We start from the raw sequence: 21603 nt of genomic DNA on the forward strand, positions 1-21603 counted from the left end.
TGCTAAAACAAATATCTGTATGCACTCTTTTTGTCAGATTAATACAACTGTGTACACACATTGCTGTTTTATAGATCTTAATCATAATGCAACTGGCACAAGTCTGATTTCCACTTCTACAGTTAGCATAGCCCCATCGGTGACCTCAGTACTTCATCTGTTATTCTGTGGAAATGCATTTTACTGTTGGCAGATTCTTACATAAATGAGAGGAAAATTTGAACTGTAAAGTAACTGAACTACTTACAACCTCCTGTAGTCCATGAATGAAGCTGGATGTCAGAGCGTTTCTTAAAATAAATGAGATCCAGGAAATGACAGACTCAAGTCACAATCATCTTATTCCAGTTGATTTTAATTATCAAATGTACATAATCTCAGAGTTTAGTTTCACATTAACACACCCATTCCCTAATAACAAAATGAGAATTTTTTTCCCCCCGTACAAAATCCTCTAATCCCTTTAGTATCAAAACTAGCAGTAATTAGGCAACAACATCCAGATGAGGCATAAAGACAGAGGTTTCTGTGGGTTTTACACACAAACCAAAAAATCTGACCTCTAATTACGCAGCTCAGATCTGATTTTGAATGTTTTATTTTAACATTTTATACCAAGAGTATAGCTGGTAGAACAATACTGTGGATGCTAGATAAACTTTCATTAATAACAATATCAAATCTAAATCCAGGTCCTCTATATCAGAGGGGATTTGAAGCAGATCAGAACTGAGCCACAAAAGTTAAAAGTCAGATTTGTTCATGTAAAAATGCAGCTGAAGGAACAACAGAGAACAGCAATAAACTCAGCATGTATAGTAATTAAGTAGTCTGTCGTACAGTGCAGGAAACAGCAGTGTGAAGGCAGCTTAACAGTCATTGATTTGTTATGGCAACATGCACTCATGGGATTCTGGGAGCTAACGTTCAAGAGCAAGAAATCAACAATAAACATCAGTAGTCTCGTATAGTTTGACCCTTCCTGTCAGAGTGAGTCCGGTCTGTTTGCACTTTAAAAAAAGAGACCTCAAACTGACAATAAACCAAACAGAAATCTCCAGTTTTCTCCTTTTTTAATTGAGATGTTTAGCCATTTTTGTTCTGTTCACAGCACTTCATAATTTAGTTGAGAAAAGTTCTGCAAAAAAATCTGGTTACTATTGGCTGGTTCCCTGTGGCAGGTGGCCAAGCAGAGAAACCATTAGCTGGTCATTTGGCTCCCTGGTACACAATCAAACCATTAAGAAACCTCACAGAACTCCAAGTTAAATATGTCTTTCGTTTGTTCCTGGCACTGTGTAACCTCCTGAAGGAAAGTGCTGTGTAATTCCAGTTTTTTTTTTTTTTTACTCATTTAAAAAGGTTTGGCTCCACTCGTCTCGGTCCAGACTTTCTCCAAATCCAGTTTAACATTTTGGAAACGTGCAGAGACACCAAGCTGATGTGTTGGGACGTTCTAATCAACCGACTTCTTGTGTAAAATCAGCAAACTTTAATTTATCATCATCAAGTGTAAAAAAATATCATCAAGTGCAAAATTTGTCAATTGATAATTTCAGGGCATCAAAAAAACAGACTAGATTTTCCTCCCTATCAGGTCGTGTCTCCCTCTACTTTCTTTACAGCTCCAGTTTTAGGCCAGATTATAATCTGCCACTTTTACCATTTTGCCTCCCTGATTCATTGCAGAAGAGTCCAACTAACTAACTAACCAACTACCAAGTCTCCATTCACTGATGTGTTTTTTTTTTTGTTTGTTTTGTTTTTTTTAAATGTCTTTTGCATTTTTGCTTGTTTTTATAGAGCAGTTTGGAAGGATGAAAAATGTCTCAACAAGTAAATCAATTGTGTCAGGAGTGTGTCTCATTTGAACTGAACACATCTGAAAGCAAAATTAGCAGACAAAGCTTTGTTAAGCAACTTGTTCACTGGACAGTTACTTGCAGTCCAGCTAATGTGTCCCCTTTTATTCAAACAGGGATGCAAAATGGTACAAGAGGAGTGACAGTGGGTTTTCTTAGTTCATCATGGGACGGTGACTTGGAAGGGGGATCCAGGGATGTGGTCCTCGCCCCATTTGACCACCAGGACGTAGCTGCCCCGCTCCTTCAGCAGGTAGCTGACGTTGTACTGCAGGTTGCCCATGTGTTTGACCAGAACCTCCTCACAGGGAACCTGAGGACCGTGTACACCCACCAGGAGCATGTTCTTACCTGTGGAGAGGAGGATAAGGAGAGGACGGGATAACGGTTAAGTAAAGTATCTGACTATCAATCAATTATCCATCTTCTGTTTTAACATGGTATGTATTTTCATGGTTTCATTCATCATTCCTGTCAGTCATAACGGAAACATGGACGTCACCAGACAGATTTACATCTCAATGTATGATTGTTTCCTGCATCATCTTATAGCAGAGGCTGGAAGGGCTGGGTATTGTTTGAAATCTTCTGATACTGTTGCCAATATGACACCTGAGTAGGTCTGGATATTGAACCTCACTACTTTTTTTGGTACCTATTGAGTAACGCAAACAGTCAAGTAATGAAAGCATTGAATGCCTGATCATTATTCTGGATTATTTACTATTCTGTGACCAAACATTATATTCCTCATTCCACAAGGTAGTGGAAGAAAGTATAATTGAACGCTATTAAACAGAGGCAGCTGTTCAAGAACTTTTGATGTACAACAGGAACTATCTGATCAGAGAATCGGTATCCAAGATTATCAATCTGACCAGAACCAGACATTCAATGACAACTTTCAGTACTTGACAGTTTGATACTGTAACAGTCATACAGAGACGTCACAAGACAGTTGAGTCCATTAAGAAAGCAACAAAAGCAAGAAAAGAATCACACAGAATTTAAACAAATCCCAGATTTAACCGAGACCAAAGGTCACACCAAAATTCTCTCATTTATTTCGGTGAAGAAAGGGCTGGATGCATGTAGTATTTATCATTATTACTGTTAAGCATATTAGTTTGTCAGCATGGTATGTTCATATTAATCCCAAAGTCATTAGGATTTATCTAATGTCTGTAGTATAGCCAAAATATTTCACTTAGATGTGTCACTCAAAGTGTTGGATCAACAGGTCATCCCTGCAGCGACAGGGCTTGTGTGGAGAAAAAAAAAAAAAAAATCAAACCTCTTATTTGGAAGATAAAAGAAAGATGAACTTTGATGTTTATGACCTCAAAGTATTTATTTAAAACGTCACTGTAGTGCAGCATTGCTTGTGCCTGCAACTACTTACCTGAGCTGCACACACAAGAAGCTGTGCAGTGAAACAGATGATACTTTTTGTTTTGGTTCCATTAAATTTAGATAACTGGGTTAAAGTTTAAGTTAATGTTGTTGTCCTGTTGTTCCCCTCATGGAGTCTATTAATTTGTAAACTGAAAACAAATCTTTCCCTCCCAACACAAAACATGTCACGAGTTGCTAACTGAACTCTGTGTTCCTCACCGGCTTTGCTGCAGTCGACGGAGAAGCTGCTCTTCTGGCCCACAAAGGCCTTGCTGAGGCCGGGACCTCGACTCAGCACCTTGCTGGCATCAGAGTCGGCCGGCCTGGGCATAGCACTCTGGGTGAAGCTGCTGCTGGACGCCCGCAATACTGGATCCACTGTCAGGGTCGACGTCTCGCTGGCATTGGTTACATTCACCAGTCGAGTACCTGAGAAAGAGGGAGAAAAAAAAATCAGGTATAATCATTTTTATTAAATCTTACTGTGGTAGCTGAGCAGAACCACAAACAATAAGTGAAAAGAAGAAGAAGCTGCAAAAACAGGGATTTAAATAAAAGAAGAAAGAAAATCAAATGAAATACACCAAATGTATTCAGCTCTGTGTTTTTTCATGTTAGGAGGAGGAAAACTACTCATACTGAATGGATGATAAAATAAGTAGCTTTCAGCTTCATGTCACAGTCATCATTGTTCCATTTGCAGAAAAAGACCATGAGATGGGGTTGGAAGCTAAAATCAAAGGCTATTATTATTTTTCACCCATCTGGTATTAATGTTCTTCCAGAGGTCAAGAATGAACTATGCTCAAGATGCCAAATGGCATTACTAATGGAAATAAATATATTTTTCTACATCTGAGAAAAAGTGAAAATCACTGCATTGGAGCTGGTAGAAATATAAGGACGTGACGTCACTTCTTATGCAATGAGCAGTTATCCACAGAAAAGACCCACACAAATAAACCAATCTACACAGAGCCATGTCTTCATCACAAACATCTGGTTTTTAATGTAAGATTATAGTGGTTCAGTAGACTGAAGTTCAACAGAGTGAATTTCACCGCATTACCTGTGACTTTGGCCTTGAAGGGGCTGCCGGTGATGTGGTTCGGGCCTCCATATTTGATGCTGATCAGGTAGTTCCCGGGCGCCATTGGAGTGTACTGCACCTTGTAGCCCTCTGGAACCTCCTGGCAATCCATCTTTACCTTGGACGGACCCTCAATGGTCACGGCCAAGGCCCCAGGGCCCGCCTTAGTGTTGTTGATGATGAACTCTGACTGGGTACCTGAGAGATAAGTTTTATAACTATCAGTCATCACAGTGTTGTGTCCTGTGGTCAGAGCAACAGCTGACTGCTAAACCACAATTTACTGCTGGTGGATATGTGTTGTTGTGTACGTCATGTTAAGCAATATAATTAAAAAGGCACTGAAACATCTATGTAATGTTGTTGATGTACTTTACCAGTCAAAGACACATTTTCTCATTCAAGGGAAGGTGAAGGTGTTTCCAAACTTACATCATGCGGTTATCAGATGTTACAGTAAGTCTTTCCCACTATGACAACTTAACCTGTTAACATCCCATAACATGAACTTTTAAGAACCTGTAATGCTTTGGGGCTACGTTCAGCCTTGTGTTTCACAAATTAGAATTTTTTCGATATACGTCTTTGAAATGGCGAAATTGCGAAAAGGTGCGTTTACATGCGCTGTTTGGTAGGTGTGTACAGTTGCAGGACATACAGCAACAAAAGAAGTGGCGCCAATACTGACTGTCTGTCATGTTTACACACAATGAGTTTTAAATATCGTGATTATTAAATCATTAAAAGTTAGTACCACCTCCTGAGCAGTGCTGAAATGTAGTTTCTGGAACGTGTGTGTGGAGGACGGTAGAAACAAAAGCATAACCCATTACAATGGATACATTACAGGTTGTTAAGTTTCTGCAGTGGAAAATGCGTATTTGTGATGTTGTGGTCTTTTTTTGATGCCGTTGTGTCATTTATTTTGTATCGTAAAGCACTTTGTAACTTTGTTTTTTTAAAAGTGAGGAGGTCAGGGGTCACACAGGTGAACAGACAGACAGGTAAACCCACCTGTCGTGCCTCTCTCCAGTCCAGCTCCATACGCTGAGACCAGACCAGGATCTCCGGTCTGTCCCGGTTCCCCGACTCGGACCTTGAAAGGACTTCCTGGGATGTGAGCGCCGTTGAACTTGACATCGATGGAGTGGATGCCGTTCTCTCTAGGGATGAAGCGGATTGCGTACTTGTCTGGAGGACAGGACAGAAGGTTTGGTTACCAGCAGTCACGATATCAAAGATTTTTGAGACTTTTCTACAATTTTGTAGTGTTTGTGAACAACAACAGGGATTCAGGCAGCGACTTTCTGGCATCTCTGGACCACTAAAGTTGTCGAATGTTGTCTTGAAAACCTGCTCATAAACACAAACCTCTTTCCAGCTCACTGACAGCACACTCCTCCAGAGCTCCGGAGGGGCTGTGGACTTTGGCCTCTATCTTGCCCTGTGCTCCGTTCAGACGCACTGCAAAGGATGCTGGGTGATTCGCCTTCAGACCAGACTCCTACCGAGGTCGGATACGCACACACAGTTAGTGTAGGGATGGACAGTTAACACAGACACACACACACACACACACACACATACATCAACATGTTTATTAGTAGCAGATCTACTCTATTCTGTTATGGTCTCTGCTCTACTGGCATCATTTCTCATGATGCATCTACTCACTGTCTTCTACTCTTACCTGAGCTCCTGTTGGTGCAGCTCCAGCAAACAGAGACAGACGGCCACAGTGTTAAAAAGCAAAGTTAGACGCACCGACACTACACTAGAGTCTTACAGTGTTATAGTACAGTCTCTAGTCTTTATAGTACATCTGCTTCTTAAAGAATTTTACTTGTCAGGATATACACCAACACAGGTACTACTGTCATAAGTTAAATGTTGTAATCGTATTAAATGTTGTGTAAACAAAATCAACTGTACAGGAACACTGACTTAATAAAATAGTGTCCAATGGGCAAATTTGTTCTGTAATCTGATCAAAGAATAGAAGAATATAAATAAAGTTATAAATCTAATCAGGCATTCAAAGGCTTTTGGTTCTTGACTGTTTTAATCTCATTTTCCAGTATTGAGGCTCAATACCTAACTCTGATCACAATATTACATTATTTTAAATAACAGTGTTATATATAAGGATATATTGAATTGAAATTAATTTGAGAAACTGTTGTCATATAGGATAGCCAGATGAGCATGTCTGTCATAAGCTAAATGTTGTAATCATATTAAATGTTGTGTAAACAAAATCAACTGTACAGGAACACTGACTTAATAAAATGGTGTCCGATGGGCAAATTTGTTATGTAATCTGATCAAAGAATAGAAGAAGCAGGTCTGTTTTCGGTTAATGGGCTGAATAAATATCTGATTACATTGATACAAAAATACTGGAAAAAAGCCAATCTGCTCACTAATTTGCAAACAAGACATAAAGAAAAAGGCAGTTTGGCAAAATCTATTTCTGTTGACAAATTAACCCTGCTGTACAATATATATCATCATATCATCCAACACTAATTCACTATTCCAATTAAGTATCAACACAGCCGTGTTTTACCTGTTGACTGTACTATAAGACCCAGATTTAACTAACTAACGAGAGCAGACCTTCATTTACAGCTACAGACAAGAAACAAACTACGGTCTCTAGGAGGAAAGCAGGAGGTCTGCTGTGGCCCGCCTCTGTCTGCTGTAGCCAGGCAACCAGGGAGCTGATGTTGCTGTTGATGGTGATGAAGATGATGATGCTGTTAGAAGCCTTTAAATGAAACACAAGAGAAACACCGACAGTTCCACACCAGACAAAAAGGGATGACCAGAGCCAGGCAAAACGCTCAAGAGAGGGAAGATAAGCTGACATCAGATCTCTAAACTCAGCCAATCTGAACAGCTGTGTAGAGCTATTAGATTACTGTCATTTACTGTAGAGGATGAAAAATCTAACAGTCAAGATAACAATGACTTTACGTCACTACATCACTGAGAATATTCCAAATCTCACTGTATGATTTTGGACTTTTGGTCAAATAATGGTGCTGTCTGTCCAACATCTTAGTCAAGAGAAAGTTATGTCTACAACTGTCGGCCAGATTGCAATTTACTTTTCCTCTAGTTCAACCATCACAACAAAATTTAATGAAAAGTCTCTAAATCTCATTGATTGAGTGTAAAATCTGTCTCTTTCAACATTTCACACAAAAAAGCTGTGTTTGCCTAGCTGTGGTCACACCCATGAGGCCAGTTGCATAAAGAAAATTCAAATACTATAAATAACCTATCTGTTCATCTGCAAAGAGGTTCAACTGACATGGGCTATTTAAGGCTGGCACTAAGCCTCAAATAAAAAAACCCCAAACCAGTCAAACCCTCAGTTAATCATCTCTGTATGGGATGAAAATCTGGCGTGTTGTAATGCTTCGCTCACTAATTCACATTTTTATGCAACTGTGCCCCAGAGCCCCTTAATAAAGGCAGGGCAGGCTGGTTGTGGAGGTGTCTCCTCATGCCTCACCTGAAGACCGGTAACAGTGAGGCGGCGGGCGTCGTTCACTGGAGCGACGACAGGAACCAGGTAGGGGCTGTCGGGTATGTGCTGGTCGTTAAACTTCACTGAAATCTCATAATCACCTGGAGGAGGAGGAGGAGGAGGGTGAGAATGTGACTCAGAGACAGAGATACATCAGTGAACACCTATAAGTAATCTGTATGTTTGTGTGTTTTCTCTACCAGGCTCCTGAGCGATGTAAGAGACACCACAGGATCCGTCTTTGCGGTCGTCGAAGGAGATCTCCGCCCTGCTGGGTCCCTCCACAGCGATGGACAGACCGCCGGCCCCGGCCTCCCTCGTCCAGATACTGAACTCAGCTGGAGAGAGAGAGAGAAGATATAAGAAAACTGCAAACCCACAATTCACAGACCTTTTTCTTCCATATTAGGCCTTTTTGTGCATGTGTGTGTGTGTACCTGGCTCTCCTGCCTGTGCTCCCTCCAGTCCCGGACCTCCTGCTTTCACCTTGGGGGCTCCTCCCTCTCCAAGAGGCCCCACAGTGAACTGGAAGGGGCTGCCCGGCACGTGCATGCCCCTGTACTTCACACTCACGCTGTGCACGCCCATCTCTGTGGGCACAAAGCGCACGCAGTAGGTGTCCTTGCCCACGGCGACCAGCTCGGCAGGCTGACTGGCTCCGGAGGGGGAAGTGACCTCAGCAGTGACGTCCTGTATGTCGATCGCTGTGAGGACAGAGACAGTACGCTGTTTTACTACTTATTTGTGTAATGATATTTACTGTTGGGAAGTTTAATCTGTAACAATCGTAACAATAAATCAATTAGTCCAAGACTGAAGTTGTTGCAGATGCTCATGGTGGAATTACGCCTACTACTAACTGACTTTGTTAGTTTTTACTGAAATGTGTCACCCATCTGTGTACGCTGATATTAAAAGGAAAGTTTTCTGATTATTGTGATATAGTAATTTATCACCGAGCCCTAAAACCAAAACAAAGTAATGCTGAAAACAGATGTGGCAGATTGTCTTAAGCACACACACAAACACACAGCTGCAACTTAATAAAGCATGTTGTTGCAAACCTTGTACTTATAATTTTTTCCCCCCTAGGGCTCTACAACGCACCCTCTACCCTGGAACTGCCCACCGAGCAGCGGGCATCAGCGACCCAAACACCCCTCGCTGCCCTCGCACCCCCTGCTAGCACCAGACCAGAGAGGCCAGAAATGAGGCGAAAGCGCCCAGGAGAGAGGCTCTGATCCTGGGCAGCAGTAGAGGGACGGGCCCCGCGACCGCTGGATCTTCCAGACCACCAGATGGAGCAGTAGGAGCGAGAGGAGGTGTGAGAGAGGAGCTGCCGAGACAAGACCAGGAGGAACCAGCTGACTGGAGGAAGAGGGGGGTGATGAAGAGGAGAGGATGAAGAGGTGGAGGAGGGAGAGAAGGAACGATTGGAGATGGGGACAGAAGGTAGAGGAAGACAAAATAAGAAGAAACTGAGAAAGAGAAGAGGGACGAGGAGAAAGGGAAAGTAGATTAGGACAAAAGAAAAGACAGAAAGAATAAAGAAGAAAAGGAAGGTAGCAAAGAGACGGTAAGGAGGAGGACGGGTGAGACAAAGGGAGGAATGGAAGGGGAGGGAAAGAAAGAGAAAAAGAAGAGAATGAGAAAGGAGAAAAGACAAAACTGACACAGACTACAGTCAGTACAGAGCAGCAGTGAGAAACAACAGACAGAAACCAGAGAAATGTTGGAGCTTCAGACAAGAAAAAGATTTTAAAGGAGGAAGAGCAGCTCTGATGGCGCAGGATGTCTGAACGCTGACATACGAAACATCCAAATACACCGTTTTTACTTTAAGAAGTGTTTACAGGTGAGCAGTTGGATAAAAAATAAGAAAAGAAACACAGCACCTGTCTCATCCAGAAGTGTGTGAATACCTCACAGTAACCACATAAGGAAACTTTTGTGTGTGTGTGTGTGTGTGTGTGTGTGTGTGTGTGTGTGTGTGTGTGTGTGTGTGTGTGTGTGTGTGTGTGTGTACCTGGTATCTTCAGGCTGAGGTCACACACGCTGCCCACACTGGCGACAGACGCCGCCTTCTGTCGTCGGGTGATGCTCTCCCGAATACGACCCTCTCCCGTCACCCGCACGGTGAACGGACTTCCTGTTGACAAACACAGACACACCTTAAATTATTTGTCTGTAAGGACTTATAACTAACATCACCCCAGTGAATACACATACTGGTGATTTGTTCTCAGCGGTACTTGTTCCATGACAGCATGCTAACAGGCTAAACTATGGTGAACACATTATTCCTGCTTAGCATCAGCATGTTAGCATCGTCATTGTGAGAATTGTTTGCATTTAGCTCAAAGCACCACTGTGCCCAAGTACAACCTCTAAGTGTTACTCGCACGGCTTCTGACTCTATTTTCTGTTTTCACAAACAGTGGAGGCTGAAGATAATTGTTAGTTTTTACCTGGAATGTGTTCTTCAGCAAAGCGTATTGAGACGATGTAGTTTCCTGGTTCAGTGGGACAGTAGGTGACTCCACAAGTCCCGTCCTCCAAGTCCTCCGTCTGGATGTCCACCTTACTGGGACCTTCGATGGACAGAGCCAGTCCGCCATAACCTGCACACACACACACACACACACACACACACACACACACACACACACACACACAGTATATAAGCTACCACCGGCTCCCTATCAGCAGAAACATTCATGCTCCTGAATCTCAGCTATTAACTTGTCACAGAAGACAGGAACAATCCTTTAAGTTTATATATAAAAAAAACAAACAAAAGCCGTGGCGGACAGAGACCACCGTACTGACCGGCCTCCTGTGTGTCGACCACAAAGCTGGCGTTGGTGAAGGTGGTCCCCTGGACGAGGCCGTCGCCGTGAGCTTTGACCCGGCTGGCGTCGCCGATCTCAGATTGGACGACCATGATGGTGATGGGACTGTTGGCGACGTGACGCCCGTTCTTTAGGATGCTGACCACGTGCTCACCCACCTCCCTGGGGATGAAGGAGATACCTGAGAGGAGGAGGAGGGAGGGAAAGAGAGAGAGAGAGAGGGGGTGAGGAGAGGAAGAGAGAGTACGAATTTGGAAGAGGAAGTGAGGGGGGGAAAGTAAAAGATTCAAATCAAAACAGATTTCAACACTAACTTTAATGACTTCAGAGCGTGTTTGTTTTTGTGTGTTACCGATGTGGTTGTTGGGCATCCTCTTCAGCAGGCAGGGCTCATCGCGGCCGGACGGCGCCTTGATACTGGCAGTCAGCAGACTCAGGTCCGTCTCATTAATGTCCAGAGAGAAATCCGCCGCTGAGCCCAGTTTGACCTGAGAGCGCCGCTGTTTGTCCTCTGAAACACACATATGACACCACTGTGAGCATGTAGCCAAATTCAGATATTTAGAGATTATATGACGCCATTTACCAAGCACATTCACAGATTAATTTACATTTTAAGAAAATTAATTTTGTAGGCAGGACTGAGAATAGAAGGCTTGTAAAGAGGAGATATTATGCATCACATCCTTAACGGTGATATAATTCTCCACATATCTGTGTGTGTCTGTTGGTGTGCAGACTGACCGGTGATCCTGGCGGTGAAGGGGCTGCCAGCGATGTGTTCGTCGTTGTATTTGACCAGGATGTTATAGTCTCCAGGCAGAGTAGGCAGGTAACTGACGCTGCACGTCCCGTCCTTGTTATCCACACAGCTGATCTCAGCTTTGGACGGACCCTCGATGGCCAAGTCCAAACCTCCTGGACAGACAGACGGGGAGACAGACAGACTGAATATATCTGATACTACTGTAAAATTAAGAGCAAGTAAGTCTCTTACAACCCAAAACCACAATACTTTCACCTCTGCTCTCACTGCTGTTGTTGCTACCACAATGACTACCATCTCTCATACCTTCAGAGGCGTCCTCTGTGAAGACGGTGAACGTGGCCGTCTTCATGGCGACTCCGTAACTCAGACCAGGACCGTAGGCTGTGACGTTGGGGCTACTGGTGTGGTTCACATAGAACTGAAGGGGAGACTCTGCAACATATAAAATATGCCATCATGAAAAAGGATAAAAAAGGGGAGAAAAATGTCACCTAGAGGCTGCAATGTTCATTACACCCACACAGGAAACGTCAAGGAGCAATTAACATTTAAAATGTTATCATCCTCTGGAGAGCAGAACTGATTTTATGGGCTGGCGATTCTAATAGAGCAAACTTAATGATGCCATCTCTGCTGCCATCGATAATAGTTGAGGTGTAAATATAGCTGAAGTGTGTTGTGCTCTGAGGTGTAGTTGCACCGTCAGCTCCTGAGGGAACGACTCCATCACACAGTTGAATATGAACACATAAAACCTCCTTAAGTTTGAGCTCTGTGGAGCAAAAAACCCTTCAACTCAGGTTTCAGTTTCCAACTTCAACACACACACACATACACAGAAATCGCTGACACACAAGAGTAGACACACACATACACAGTAGTGTTTCCATCTCTTCAGAGGACATTACACTGACGTACATTCATTATTTCCTGCAGACTTAAAGACCTAACCTAACCACAAACCAAGGCTTCACCCAAACATTTTTGGATTTACATTACGGGGGACTCGCTTTTCGTTCCCAAAAAGGGAGACGAGTCCCCACAATGTAAACAGATTTGTCCCCACAACATAAGTAACATCTGGTACAAACACACACACACAAACAGACAGATTCTCAGGGTGTGATGTCATCGCTGGTTGGTGGTTAATGGTTTTCTCCTTGTGGCTAAAAAAAGACCAACAGATGCGTAACACTCACTCACTCACTCACCCACTCTCACACACACACACACACACTCTCTTAATCACAAACATGCACACATCACATCACACTGCACACATTTCTTCTATAGCTTATATACAGTCTTAATCTCTCTCTCACACACACACACACACACACACTCCTCTCTATGTTTCATCCTGACTCTGATGTCAGAGCCCAAACATCCTGACAGCAGATTGATGTCTGAGAGAGAAACAGGCTGCAGTTCTCCTTCTGGACACCAGGTGTCTCCAGTCCACCTTTCAAACCCCTGTCATGAGATTTGACTGAAGTGTGTGTGTGTGTGTGTGTGTGTGTGTGTGTGTGTGTGTGTGTGTGTGAGTGTGTGCGCTGACCTGGGATGTGTGTGCCGTTGTATTTGATGTGCATCTCGTGCAGGCCGGCCTCAGTGGGCGAGTACTGCACTGTGACCGTCCCGTCCAGGTTGTCTGTGATCAACGGCTGAGCTGATTTACCTGAAGGCATCAGCACCTCACCTGAGAGAGTTGAAGAGACAAGTTCATGTTTTTTGCATATTTCCATGTGACCTATTTCTGTTATTATTCTGTCACTTATTATTATTATACTTGTTATTAGCATTTTGTTTTATGTACATTCTTTTCTTATTTTGAGGAGGACAAAGAGAAAGAAAGAGTGTAAACCCGGTGCAGTGTATGAGCTGTACCACTTCACTTAATGGCAGAGTAAATGTTGAAAGAGTCTCTACTACACATTTGTTGTGTTAAGAAAACGCATTTTTTGCCCTGTGTGACTTGCATTTTGATAGCAGAAACCAGTTTTATTTCCTGCATCGCCACATTCAGCTGTGGTGACATTACAAAACAAACAGAGAACCTTTAGTCACAGAATTTGGTTCTGAGTTTTACATTTCTGGCGACATGAACACTTTAACCGCGGTCTATTTACATGGACTCTTCTTGTAAAAATAGATTATATTTACATTTCACAAATATATTTCCCTCTGATAGCTTAGTGCTGCTTGGGCCCCGTTCTGGACTGAATCATACACTGCGTGGTAGACAGATGCTTTGCGGCTCTGTGCTGCTCTTTAATGAAGGTGGAAAAGTTAACCAGATGTATATTTACCAAAGCAACCAGTTGTTTCTCATGCTTGAAGCCTTTTTTCTTATAAAACTAAAACATACCGTTTAAAAACTTCAGATAAAGAATTCATCTCATTGTGCAGCTTGTCTAAAAGCACGATTTTGAGTGTTTATTACTCCCCTTGTGGCCACTGGAGGAAAAACACCCACAATTAACATGGATGTTTTTCTCATATTGGCCTATTCCTATTTGAGGCACTAAAGTGGGGTGAAAAAGTTGCCACACTCAACAACAAGACTTGAGATTTATGGGAAGCAGAGGCGCAGTGACGTATATACGCAGGTATACAGTGTATATCCACATCTGGGCAGAGAAATTTACCCTATCCCTAACTAACAATAGCCACAGATACACAACAGTGCATATCTGTCAGATAATGATGACATTGACAACAATTATGAGCTAGAGGGGGGAAAAAAACCAATGAGATGGACTTAACGATGAAAAATAAAGAAAGACTGTGATGTTACCGTGGCTGGGGATGGAGGTGTTGATAAGAAAGTAGCAATAATGCAATATAAAAATACTCTGTTACAACATAAAAGTTGTATTGAAAGTGTCAGCAAAATGTACTGCACTTAAAAAAAAAAAAATCAAAAGTAAATAAGCTTCTTATAATTTAGAGCTGGTGACTGCTATGCTATTATAAATTATTGGATTATTATATCTGATGCAGTAATGTGTAAGTAGCGATTGAGGATTTTCATATTATATTACAGGTTAGATTCAGACATGAGACCAACATGTAAAATTAACATCACATCTACGTAACGATGTGCATGTGTGTGAGGGGCTTCTGTCTGAGTAACTTGCCGACCTTCAACAAAGAGCAGCTTCTTCCTAAAGATTTTAAATAGCAGCATCCAGGACAGTCTCCACACAGCGGATGAGATACGGATCACCGACATAAACCACTTTGCATTTCTGAATCAGCAGATAATATACATTCAGTTCACCAATCCCTCTCTCTCACCGGTGATTTCTCCCTTCCTGAAGGAGAACGGTATCACCATGTCGAACGGTCTGAAGCCGCTTCCGTTAACGCTGCTGCTGTTTGGCTCATAGTTGTCTGTTGTAACCTGTAGAAGACAAACAGACGGAGTTTAACGTGTTATTGAATACTAAAACAACTTCCTGTCCTTCTCAACGACCTGCATTACAAACATGCTGCCGCATCTGCACGGGCATCCTGGGAAGTGTAGTGTGATGGAGCAGCAAGGAGAAAAAGGATGACGAGGCGACTTTGTGATGCAGCCACGGCGATGAAGAGTGCACTGAGGAAGAGGAGAAAGAGATAGAGAGAGAGAGAGAGAGGCCACCACAAACAAACCTCTGGAGGAAAAGACCCCTCGAACACCCCGTAACCATAGCAACGCCTTCTGCAACACGGTTCATTCATGTTACATTGTTAGATGTTTGCTGCGATCCGATTGGCTGAGACAAAAAGAGAAGCGATGACATGGAGGAAGGCGAAGCGGCTGAGCGAGTACACTTTAGAAAGGAGAGAGAGAGGTCAAGGTTTAACCAGCAGCCATTCACCTGCAACAGAGAGGAGCTGTGTGTGTGTTTGTGTGTGTGTGTGTGTGTGTGTGTTGATGTGTGTATTTAGTGCCTCTGTGTGAATGTTGAGCATATCCAGCATGTGTGTACAGTAAACACATTTGTGTGCTATGAGTGTTTGTGTAAGTGTGTGTGTTGTGGCTACTGCTTTGTATATATGTTGCATGGAGCTGCTTGTCTGTTAAAGGGACATTTCACCCAAATAACAAAAACGTACAGGGTGTGTTCAAGGTCGTCTGTGTATATGCAGTAAGCTTGTGCGTGTGAATGTGTGTGTGTGTGTGTGTGTGTGTGTGTGTGTGTGTGTGTGTGTGTGTGTGTGTGTGTGTGTGTATGTATGCGTGTGGTACCCAGGGCTGGAAGCCAGCTCCAGGGGCAGCGGCTTGTTGCTGTAGAGACTTCTGCTCTTGCATCATGGGTACCTCGTCAGTAGCCTGCAGACACAACAGTAAGGGTTAACATCTGACGTCACACACACACACACACACCTATCCACTCCCCCTTTTGTTTGTACACACCGGTATGTGTGGAGGTTTCTCTATAATAAGATCCACCACAAATCATTAAGTTTGCAGTGGGAGTGCTAATTCAAACCCCCCAACAGCGAGTCTACACCAGTGCTGACTTCAGCTAGTAAACAGTATTTCAGACATGCCCATAAACCTTTAGCTACTTTTTTTTTTAAACACTGCCATTAAACTGTGGGTTTAAGTTTGTGTTAAAGTGAAGGTACAGTATGTGTTTTAATAGACACTGAAATATATGGGTACCTCTTTTTTATATTACAGGTGAAAATGGTTTGAGTTTCAGATTGTAAACCATTTGCATTACAGAGACTTTATCCTTCCTTGTTTTTATTTTCTTCTTTTATCCTAATATCATATTTAAATCATGTCCGTTATACGTCATTAACAAAATTTAAACTTCAAGAAAAATATAATGTCACTGTTTTATTTCCTAGCATTAATGCGCGTCTAAAACATTTTCCAAAAAAGCAACAAATTTAGATCAGCACATCCTGACTACTGCACCTGGACCACTTCCTCTGTCTTTTGTTCTTCAGGTGTCAAATGACACAATGCTACATGATGCATAATAAAAGCACAGGGCCAGTGTAGACAGCTGTATTTGTTAAATTTGAAACGTATCTGTTCCATCAGATACATGAGACAGAAAACTGAACAACAGAAAGACCCACACACACACACACACACACACACAGCTTAACAGATGGGAAGCACAATTTACACATTCAAAAGGTTGACAACCACTGCTGTGCCATCGTGGGTAAATCCTTGTCTGTAACCTAAAGGCACAAGGTCAAAGGTTAATTAATCAACCCATAGTCTCGCTTAAAGCTGCATTAATTGATGTTTTGGGAGAAAAAGAACATCACGACTACGATGCAGTGGAGACTTTTTCAAATTCAGTATTATAATATAACAAACATTAATGAAGAATTCATGTTCACAGAGAAGGATTACACAACTCAAGAGGCTGCTAGTTGGTCGCACAACTCCCTGATGTTTTTGGCTATCTTGCCTTCATCCTGATGATGGTAAGATGGCCGAAAAAGCTTGGTGAATAAAGCCTGGTGTACTGGAGAAGAAGTGCGACCTGTTTTAATATTGATTGACTTGAAAGAAAAATACATAGAAAATCTGAAACTATATAAACCCATTTTGGATCCCCAATTAGTCTGTAATAAGCACAAATACAGTGCGGTCTTCCCTTCAAAGCTGCAACAGATAACCACCTCTGCTTACATGAACCCATTTTGGATCCCTAATCACAGTGTAATAAACACAATTCTGCATCCCTGGCTCACCATGACTTTGAAGGGACTGCGTGGGATGTTTTCTCCTCCGAAGCGGACGTAGATGACGTAGTTTCCGGGTGCCGGTGCGGTGTAGAAGATGTCGAAGGTGCCGTCCTCGTTCTCCAGCACCTCAGCCTCCACCTCGCTGCCGTCGGGCTGAACCACAACGCAGCTCACCTTCCCCTTCCCAGCACCCTTAGCGTTCACCACCAGGCCCAGCTCCTCGCCGATGGCCACTGTAGGACCAACACCAGGACCTAAGAGAAGAAAAATGTACTTGATTTTATTTACTATATTTAAATATATTTAAAAGCATCTTTTAATGTTTGTATTTATTTATTTGAAACAGATGTTTTGAGCGGTGACAGACCGGTTACGGTGCACTTGCTGGCGTCTCCAGTTGCTGTGGCGCGGACTCTGTAGGGCGAGGCAGGGATGTCGTCACCTCCGTACTTTATGACGATGGTGTACCGGCCTGCACGGTCGGGGATATAAGACACCCGGTATGTACCGTCGCCGTTGTCATGGATAGTGGGCTGCTTAGGTTTACCATCCTGGTCCTGAGGTAGAAAGAAGAAAGAGAAAGGAACATGTGAGACAGATTGTTTCAGTGTGATGTCTGTTTTCATGTGTGTGTACGATTATGTGTTTGTTACTGACGGTGATGAGCACGCTCAGTTGGCCCTGGCCGGCGTCCTTGGCGTCGATGTTGAACTCTACGGGGAAGCTGGCAGGGACGCCGCTGGTCAACCCGGGGCCACTGGCTCGCACTTTACTGGCATCGTGAGTCGGCAGAACCCGAAACTTGAAGGGACTAAAGAGACACAGACACCGTTACTACCAACAGTGATCCACAAGGAAGCAGTACTGACATTCCCCTGAGCAAGGCACCGACACCCCGACCACTGCAGTCATCAAACTAACTATTTGACTTGACCAGGCCAACTGGAAAGGGAAAGCAGATCTTTATTTTTCCTAAAGACACAGGCAAAATATCTCCATTTTATGTTGAACTAAGTGAACAAAAACAGTCTGCTTTACTGACTCAACAGTACTTTAGGTTACTTCTCAGTTCTTTCTCATGGTAGTTAAAATGTTAAATGAAAAGAATAAAAATATTAGTACACAATATCTCAATGTCAGAGTGTCACAGATTATTATCCTCTGATGCAACAAAGATGCAAATAAACACTAAAAAAAAAAAAATATGTGTGAATGAAAAAATATTCTGATATTCAGATCTAATTTTGGATTTAAACAGATCACATAGGATCCTACGTTTGTGCTGCAGTACTGCTCTGTACCTGCGGGGGATGTCCTCCTCTGCGTATTTGACGGCCACAGAGTACGGACCCTCCACAGATGGCGTGTAGGACACCGTGTGAGTCCCGTCCCCGTTGTCCGTCACATCCACTGGCTCTGCCATGCCTTTGGGAGCGGTGACGGCCACAGCTAGCGGGGCCACGCCTGCCTTCCTGCAATCCACCGTGAAGGACTGTGGGATATTGGCCCTGACCCCTGAACCCACACCTGGACCAGACACCTTGACCTTACTGGAGTCCACCACATCCTTAACTGGAACTTTGAATGGACTTCCTAGAATGAACAGGAAGAAGAAATGTTGGTTTAAGTCACAAAACAAAAGTATCCTAATGGTTGTGGTCACCATTTTATTTGTACAATACTTTGGTTTATGACTAAATACCTGCAAAAGTATCGACATTCCCATCAGCCTCAACTGGACTTTCTTTTGTGCTAATTTTAGTATGTCTGCATGCTAAACTAAGCTGGTGGCCCATGGTAAACATTACCTGCTAAACAGTAACATATTACCATTTTTATTGTGAGCATGATGATATTTGCATGTAATTCAAAGCACCATTGTGTCTAGGTGCAGCCTCACAGAGCTGCTTGCATGGCTGTAGATTTGTAAAGTAATATTGATGCCAAGGTGAAAATAACTGGTCAAAATAATCATGTTATTAATATTTCGAATTGATACAAGCCTACCTGGCTAAAAGCCTAATTAGATAGATATCCCTATTTAAATTAAGATTTGGGGAAAAATACTTGTGTCCAAGGCAGATATAGGTCTAGGATATGTTTATCCTAGCTTAGTGCAAAGACTGGAAGCAGGGGGAAATGCTAGCCTAGCTCAATTATTGTGCTAAACTAGGCTAAACATGTCCTGGACCCACAGGCCTGGAAGCACAGAGATTAAACTGATGATCATCTTCTCATCTGAGAACAAGCTTATTTCTCAAAATGTTGGAATATAATTTAAAAATTTCTCTTTTCAATAATCTAGTTCTTCTGAAAGGAGGCTAAAATTAATCTGGCAGCAACAGTAATTGTAATCTCCTTCATTTCTCTATAAAACTTCGCACTCACTGCTACAGCCAATACAAATTAGGGACATCTTGAATTTTTCTTCATATATCAGATTATATGGCTGTATTAATGCAAAAAAAAAAAATTATACAAAGTGTACCCATGTTGATATCTGTGACTACTGGAATTTTTTTTTGTGGAGGTGATAGTTCTTAATTGTGTTGTTGCACCTAATGTGGGGTTTTGCAGAAATGTCCAATGTATTTTTGTTTTGCCAGACAAGAACAGCTAAATTAGGTGAATTCTGTAAAATGACGGAGTTTCAGATTAGCCATCTCAAACCGGCTCATCACCTTCTAACAAAGACCAACACAAATTAACTGATCAAATAGAGCCATGTTTCAAACACACTTGAGTCAATCTCAAATTCTTAATATAAATGGTCATCAAGCACAGACCCAATTTTAAATAACTTGTTTCCAAAAGATAAATATGTTGTTAGCATATAAAAAATTGTGCACACAAGATACTACTTTGTGGGCACAAGATATTGTTCCCACAAGAAAAACAAATCTTTTCAGAGTTTGGGGACTCTGTACATCGTGTTCTTTACCCATTTACACCATTATTCATTGTCCACTGCGGGAAAATATTGTCCCAAATTCATTCTTTAAATCTACATTAGCATCACTGACCTCTGATTCTCAAATTCTTCAATTTACCGTAACAAGTAGCTTTACTAATTGCAAAAGCTCTATAAAGTTTATCCTGCTGTTACACTCTTTGTAAGTTTGATCTGGGTGTCAAGGTTTTCGGATAATGTGGTTTCTGTATCCTGAAGCTTTCTGCAACACCAGCTGATGCAGACTTCATACAGCAGAGCCACAAACCAACAGCTGTCTATGAAAGGTGTTAAACAAGGGAACACGCTGAGCTTTTCCTGAACAAAGTCAATTAAACTGAGCTGCGGCTTTTCAACTTCAGCCAATAACTTCAACCACATCTTTAAATCATTAAAGTGAAACACTTGGCAAATCTTTTATCAGCCAATAACATCAACATCTTTTTAACATGAACTGAAAAACATTATCCACATCTTTAACATCAGTGGTTGTTTATGGACGGAAACAAGAGCAAAGCCAACAAAAAGTGTTATGAGGGAATAGATATCGTGCCTTTAGGTAATAAATAGTGTATGTGAGATCTAAGCAGATCTGGGTTACATTATTTTACTTTATTTTTATTTACTGTATCCTGCTTTTTCTCATGCTGACAGGAATTCAAAAACTCCATAAAAAGGTTAAAAAAAAAAGAAATCTAATCTCACCAGGAATGTGCTCTCCTCCGTAGGTGATGTTAACGTCATAGAGGCCGGGGGTGAAGGGAACGTACTCAACGCTGCAGCTTCCATCTTTGTTGTCTTTGCAAGACATCTTTGACTCTGATGGACCCTCCACGGTGATGCCAAGACCACCGATACCTGCCCCTCTGGTAAAGGAATCGATACACTCACAATCAGCAATAGTTTGACCTCAAATTAGAGACTTTTTTCAAAACAATAAAATGCTTCACAAACAGAAATTCAACTGTAAAACTCTATATTACCTGGTGATGATGTTGAAGTTGTTGGGCTTGTCTGTCAGGGCTTGTTGGAGTCCAGGGCCGGTAGCCACCACCCTGCTGGGGTCACATCCCTCCGACACAGAAACCCTGAACGGGCTCTTAGGAACCGGTGTGTCATCATACAGAACCTGGACGTTGTGGACGCCTGAAATACACACCAAGACAGGCAGACGGTTTGGTAAAGATTAAAGGTTTATGATTAGTGTATCTCAGTCCTGACTCGTAAACACGTTGGTGCGGGTGTGTTACCGTTCTCAAAAGGAGTGTACTCCACGTCGTAGGTCCCATCAGCCTTATCGGTAACCACGCAGTCTGTCAGCGCTCCGGATGGGTTCCTGACCTCCGCCTTCACATGGTCTCCTCCTCGCCGGCTCAGAGGACGGGCATCCACTGTGAATGCTGTAGTGGCTTCTCTGAAAACAGCTGGAGGAAAGAGA

General features: G+C 42.5%; 1 protein-coding gene across 2 annotated transcripts in view; it reads right to left on the reverse strand.

Annotated features, from left to right (window-relative positions):
• Nucleotides 1-337: 337 nt before the first annotated feature.
• Nucleotides 338-21603, reverse strand: part of flnbl (filamin B, like) — a 75911-nt gene continuing 54645 nt past the window's right edge. The window contains exons 26-49 of one of the 2 annotated variants that reach the window (XM_067586354.1): nt 21416-21589; nt 21149-21311; nt 20871-21031; nt 18517-18808; nt 17873-18026; nt 17583-17772; nt 17222-17469; nt 15744-15827; nt 14807-14912; nt 13065-13205; nt 11810-11938; nt 11482-11655; nt 11090-11248; nt 10715-10918; nt 10354-10506; nt 9912-10034; nt 8323-8589; nt 8086-8223; nt 7871-7986; nt 5719-5851; nt 5362-5538; nt 4327-4545; nt 3477-3686; nt 338-2213 (exon numbers count right to left, since the gene is read on the reverse strand). In XM_067586354.1, the coding sequence (XP_067442455.1) occupies nt 2026-2213; nt 3477-3686; nt 4327-4545; nt 5362-5538; nt 5719-5851; nt 7871-7986; nt 8086-8223; nt 8323-8589; nt 9912-10034; nt 10354-10506; nt 10715-10918; nt 11090-11248; nt 11482-11655; nt 11810-11938; nt 13065-13205; nt 14807-14912; nt 15744-15827; nt 17222-17469; nt 17583-17772; nt 17873-18026; nt 18517-18808; nt 20871-21031; nt 21149-21311; nt 21416-21589 (4103 nt within the window). In that variant the 3' untranslated portion in view covers nt 338-2025. The remainder of the gene's footprint in view (nt 2214-3476; nt 3687-4326; nt 4546-5361; nt 5539-5718; nt 5852-7870; nt 7987-8085; nt 8224-8322; nt 8590-9911; nt 10035-10353; nt 10507-10714; nt 10919-11089; nt 11249-11481; nt 11656-11809; nt 11939-13064; nt 13206-14806; nt 14913-15743; nt 15828-17221; nt 17470-17582; nt 17773-17872; nt 18027-18516; nt 18809-20870; nt 21032-21148; nt 21312-21415; nt 21590-21603) is intronic. The other variant, XM_067586355.1, reaches the window with a different exon arrangement.

Source organism: Thunnus thynnus, chromosome 4 (genome assembly GCF_963924715.1).
Source record: "Thunnus thynnus chromosome 4, fThuThy2.1, whole genome shotgun sequence".
NCBI lineage: Eukaryota > Metazoa > Chordata > Actinopteri > Scombriformes > Scombridae > Thunnus > Thunnus thynnus.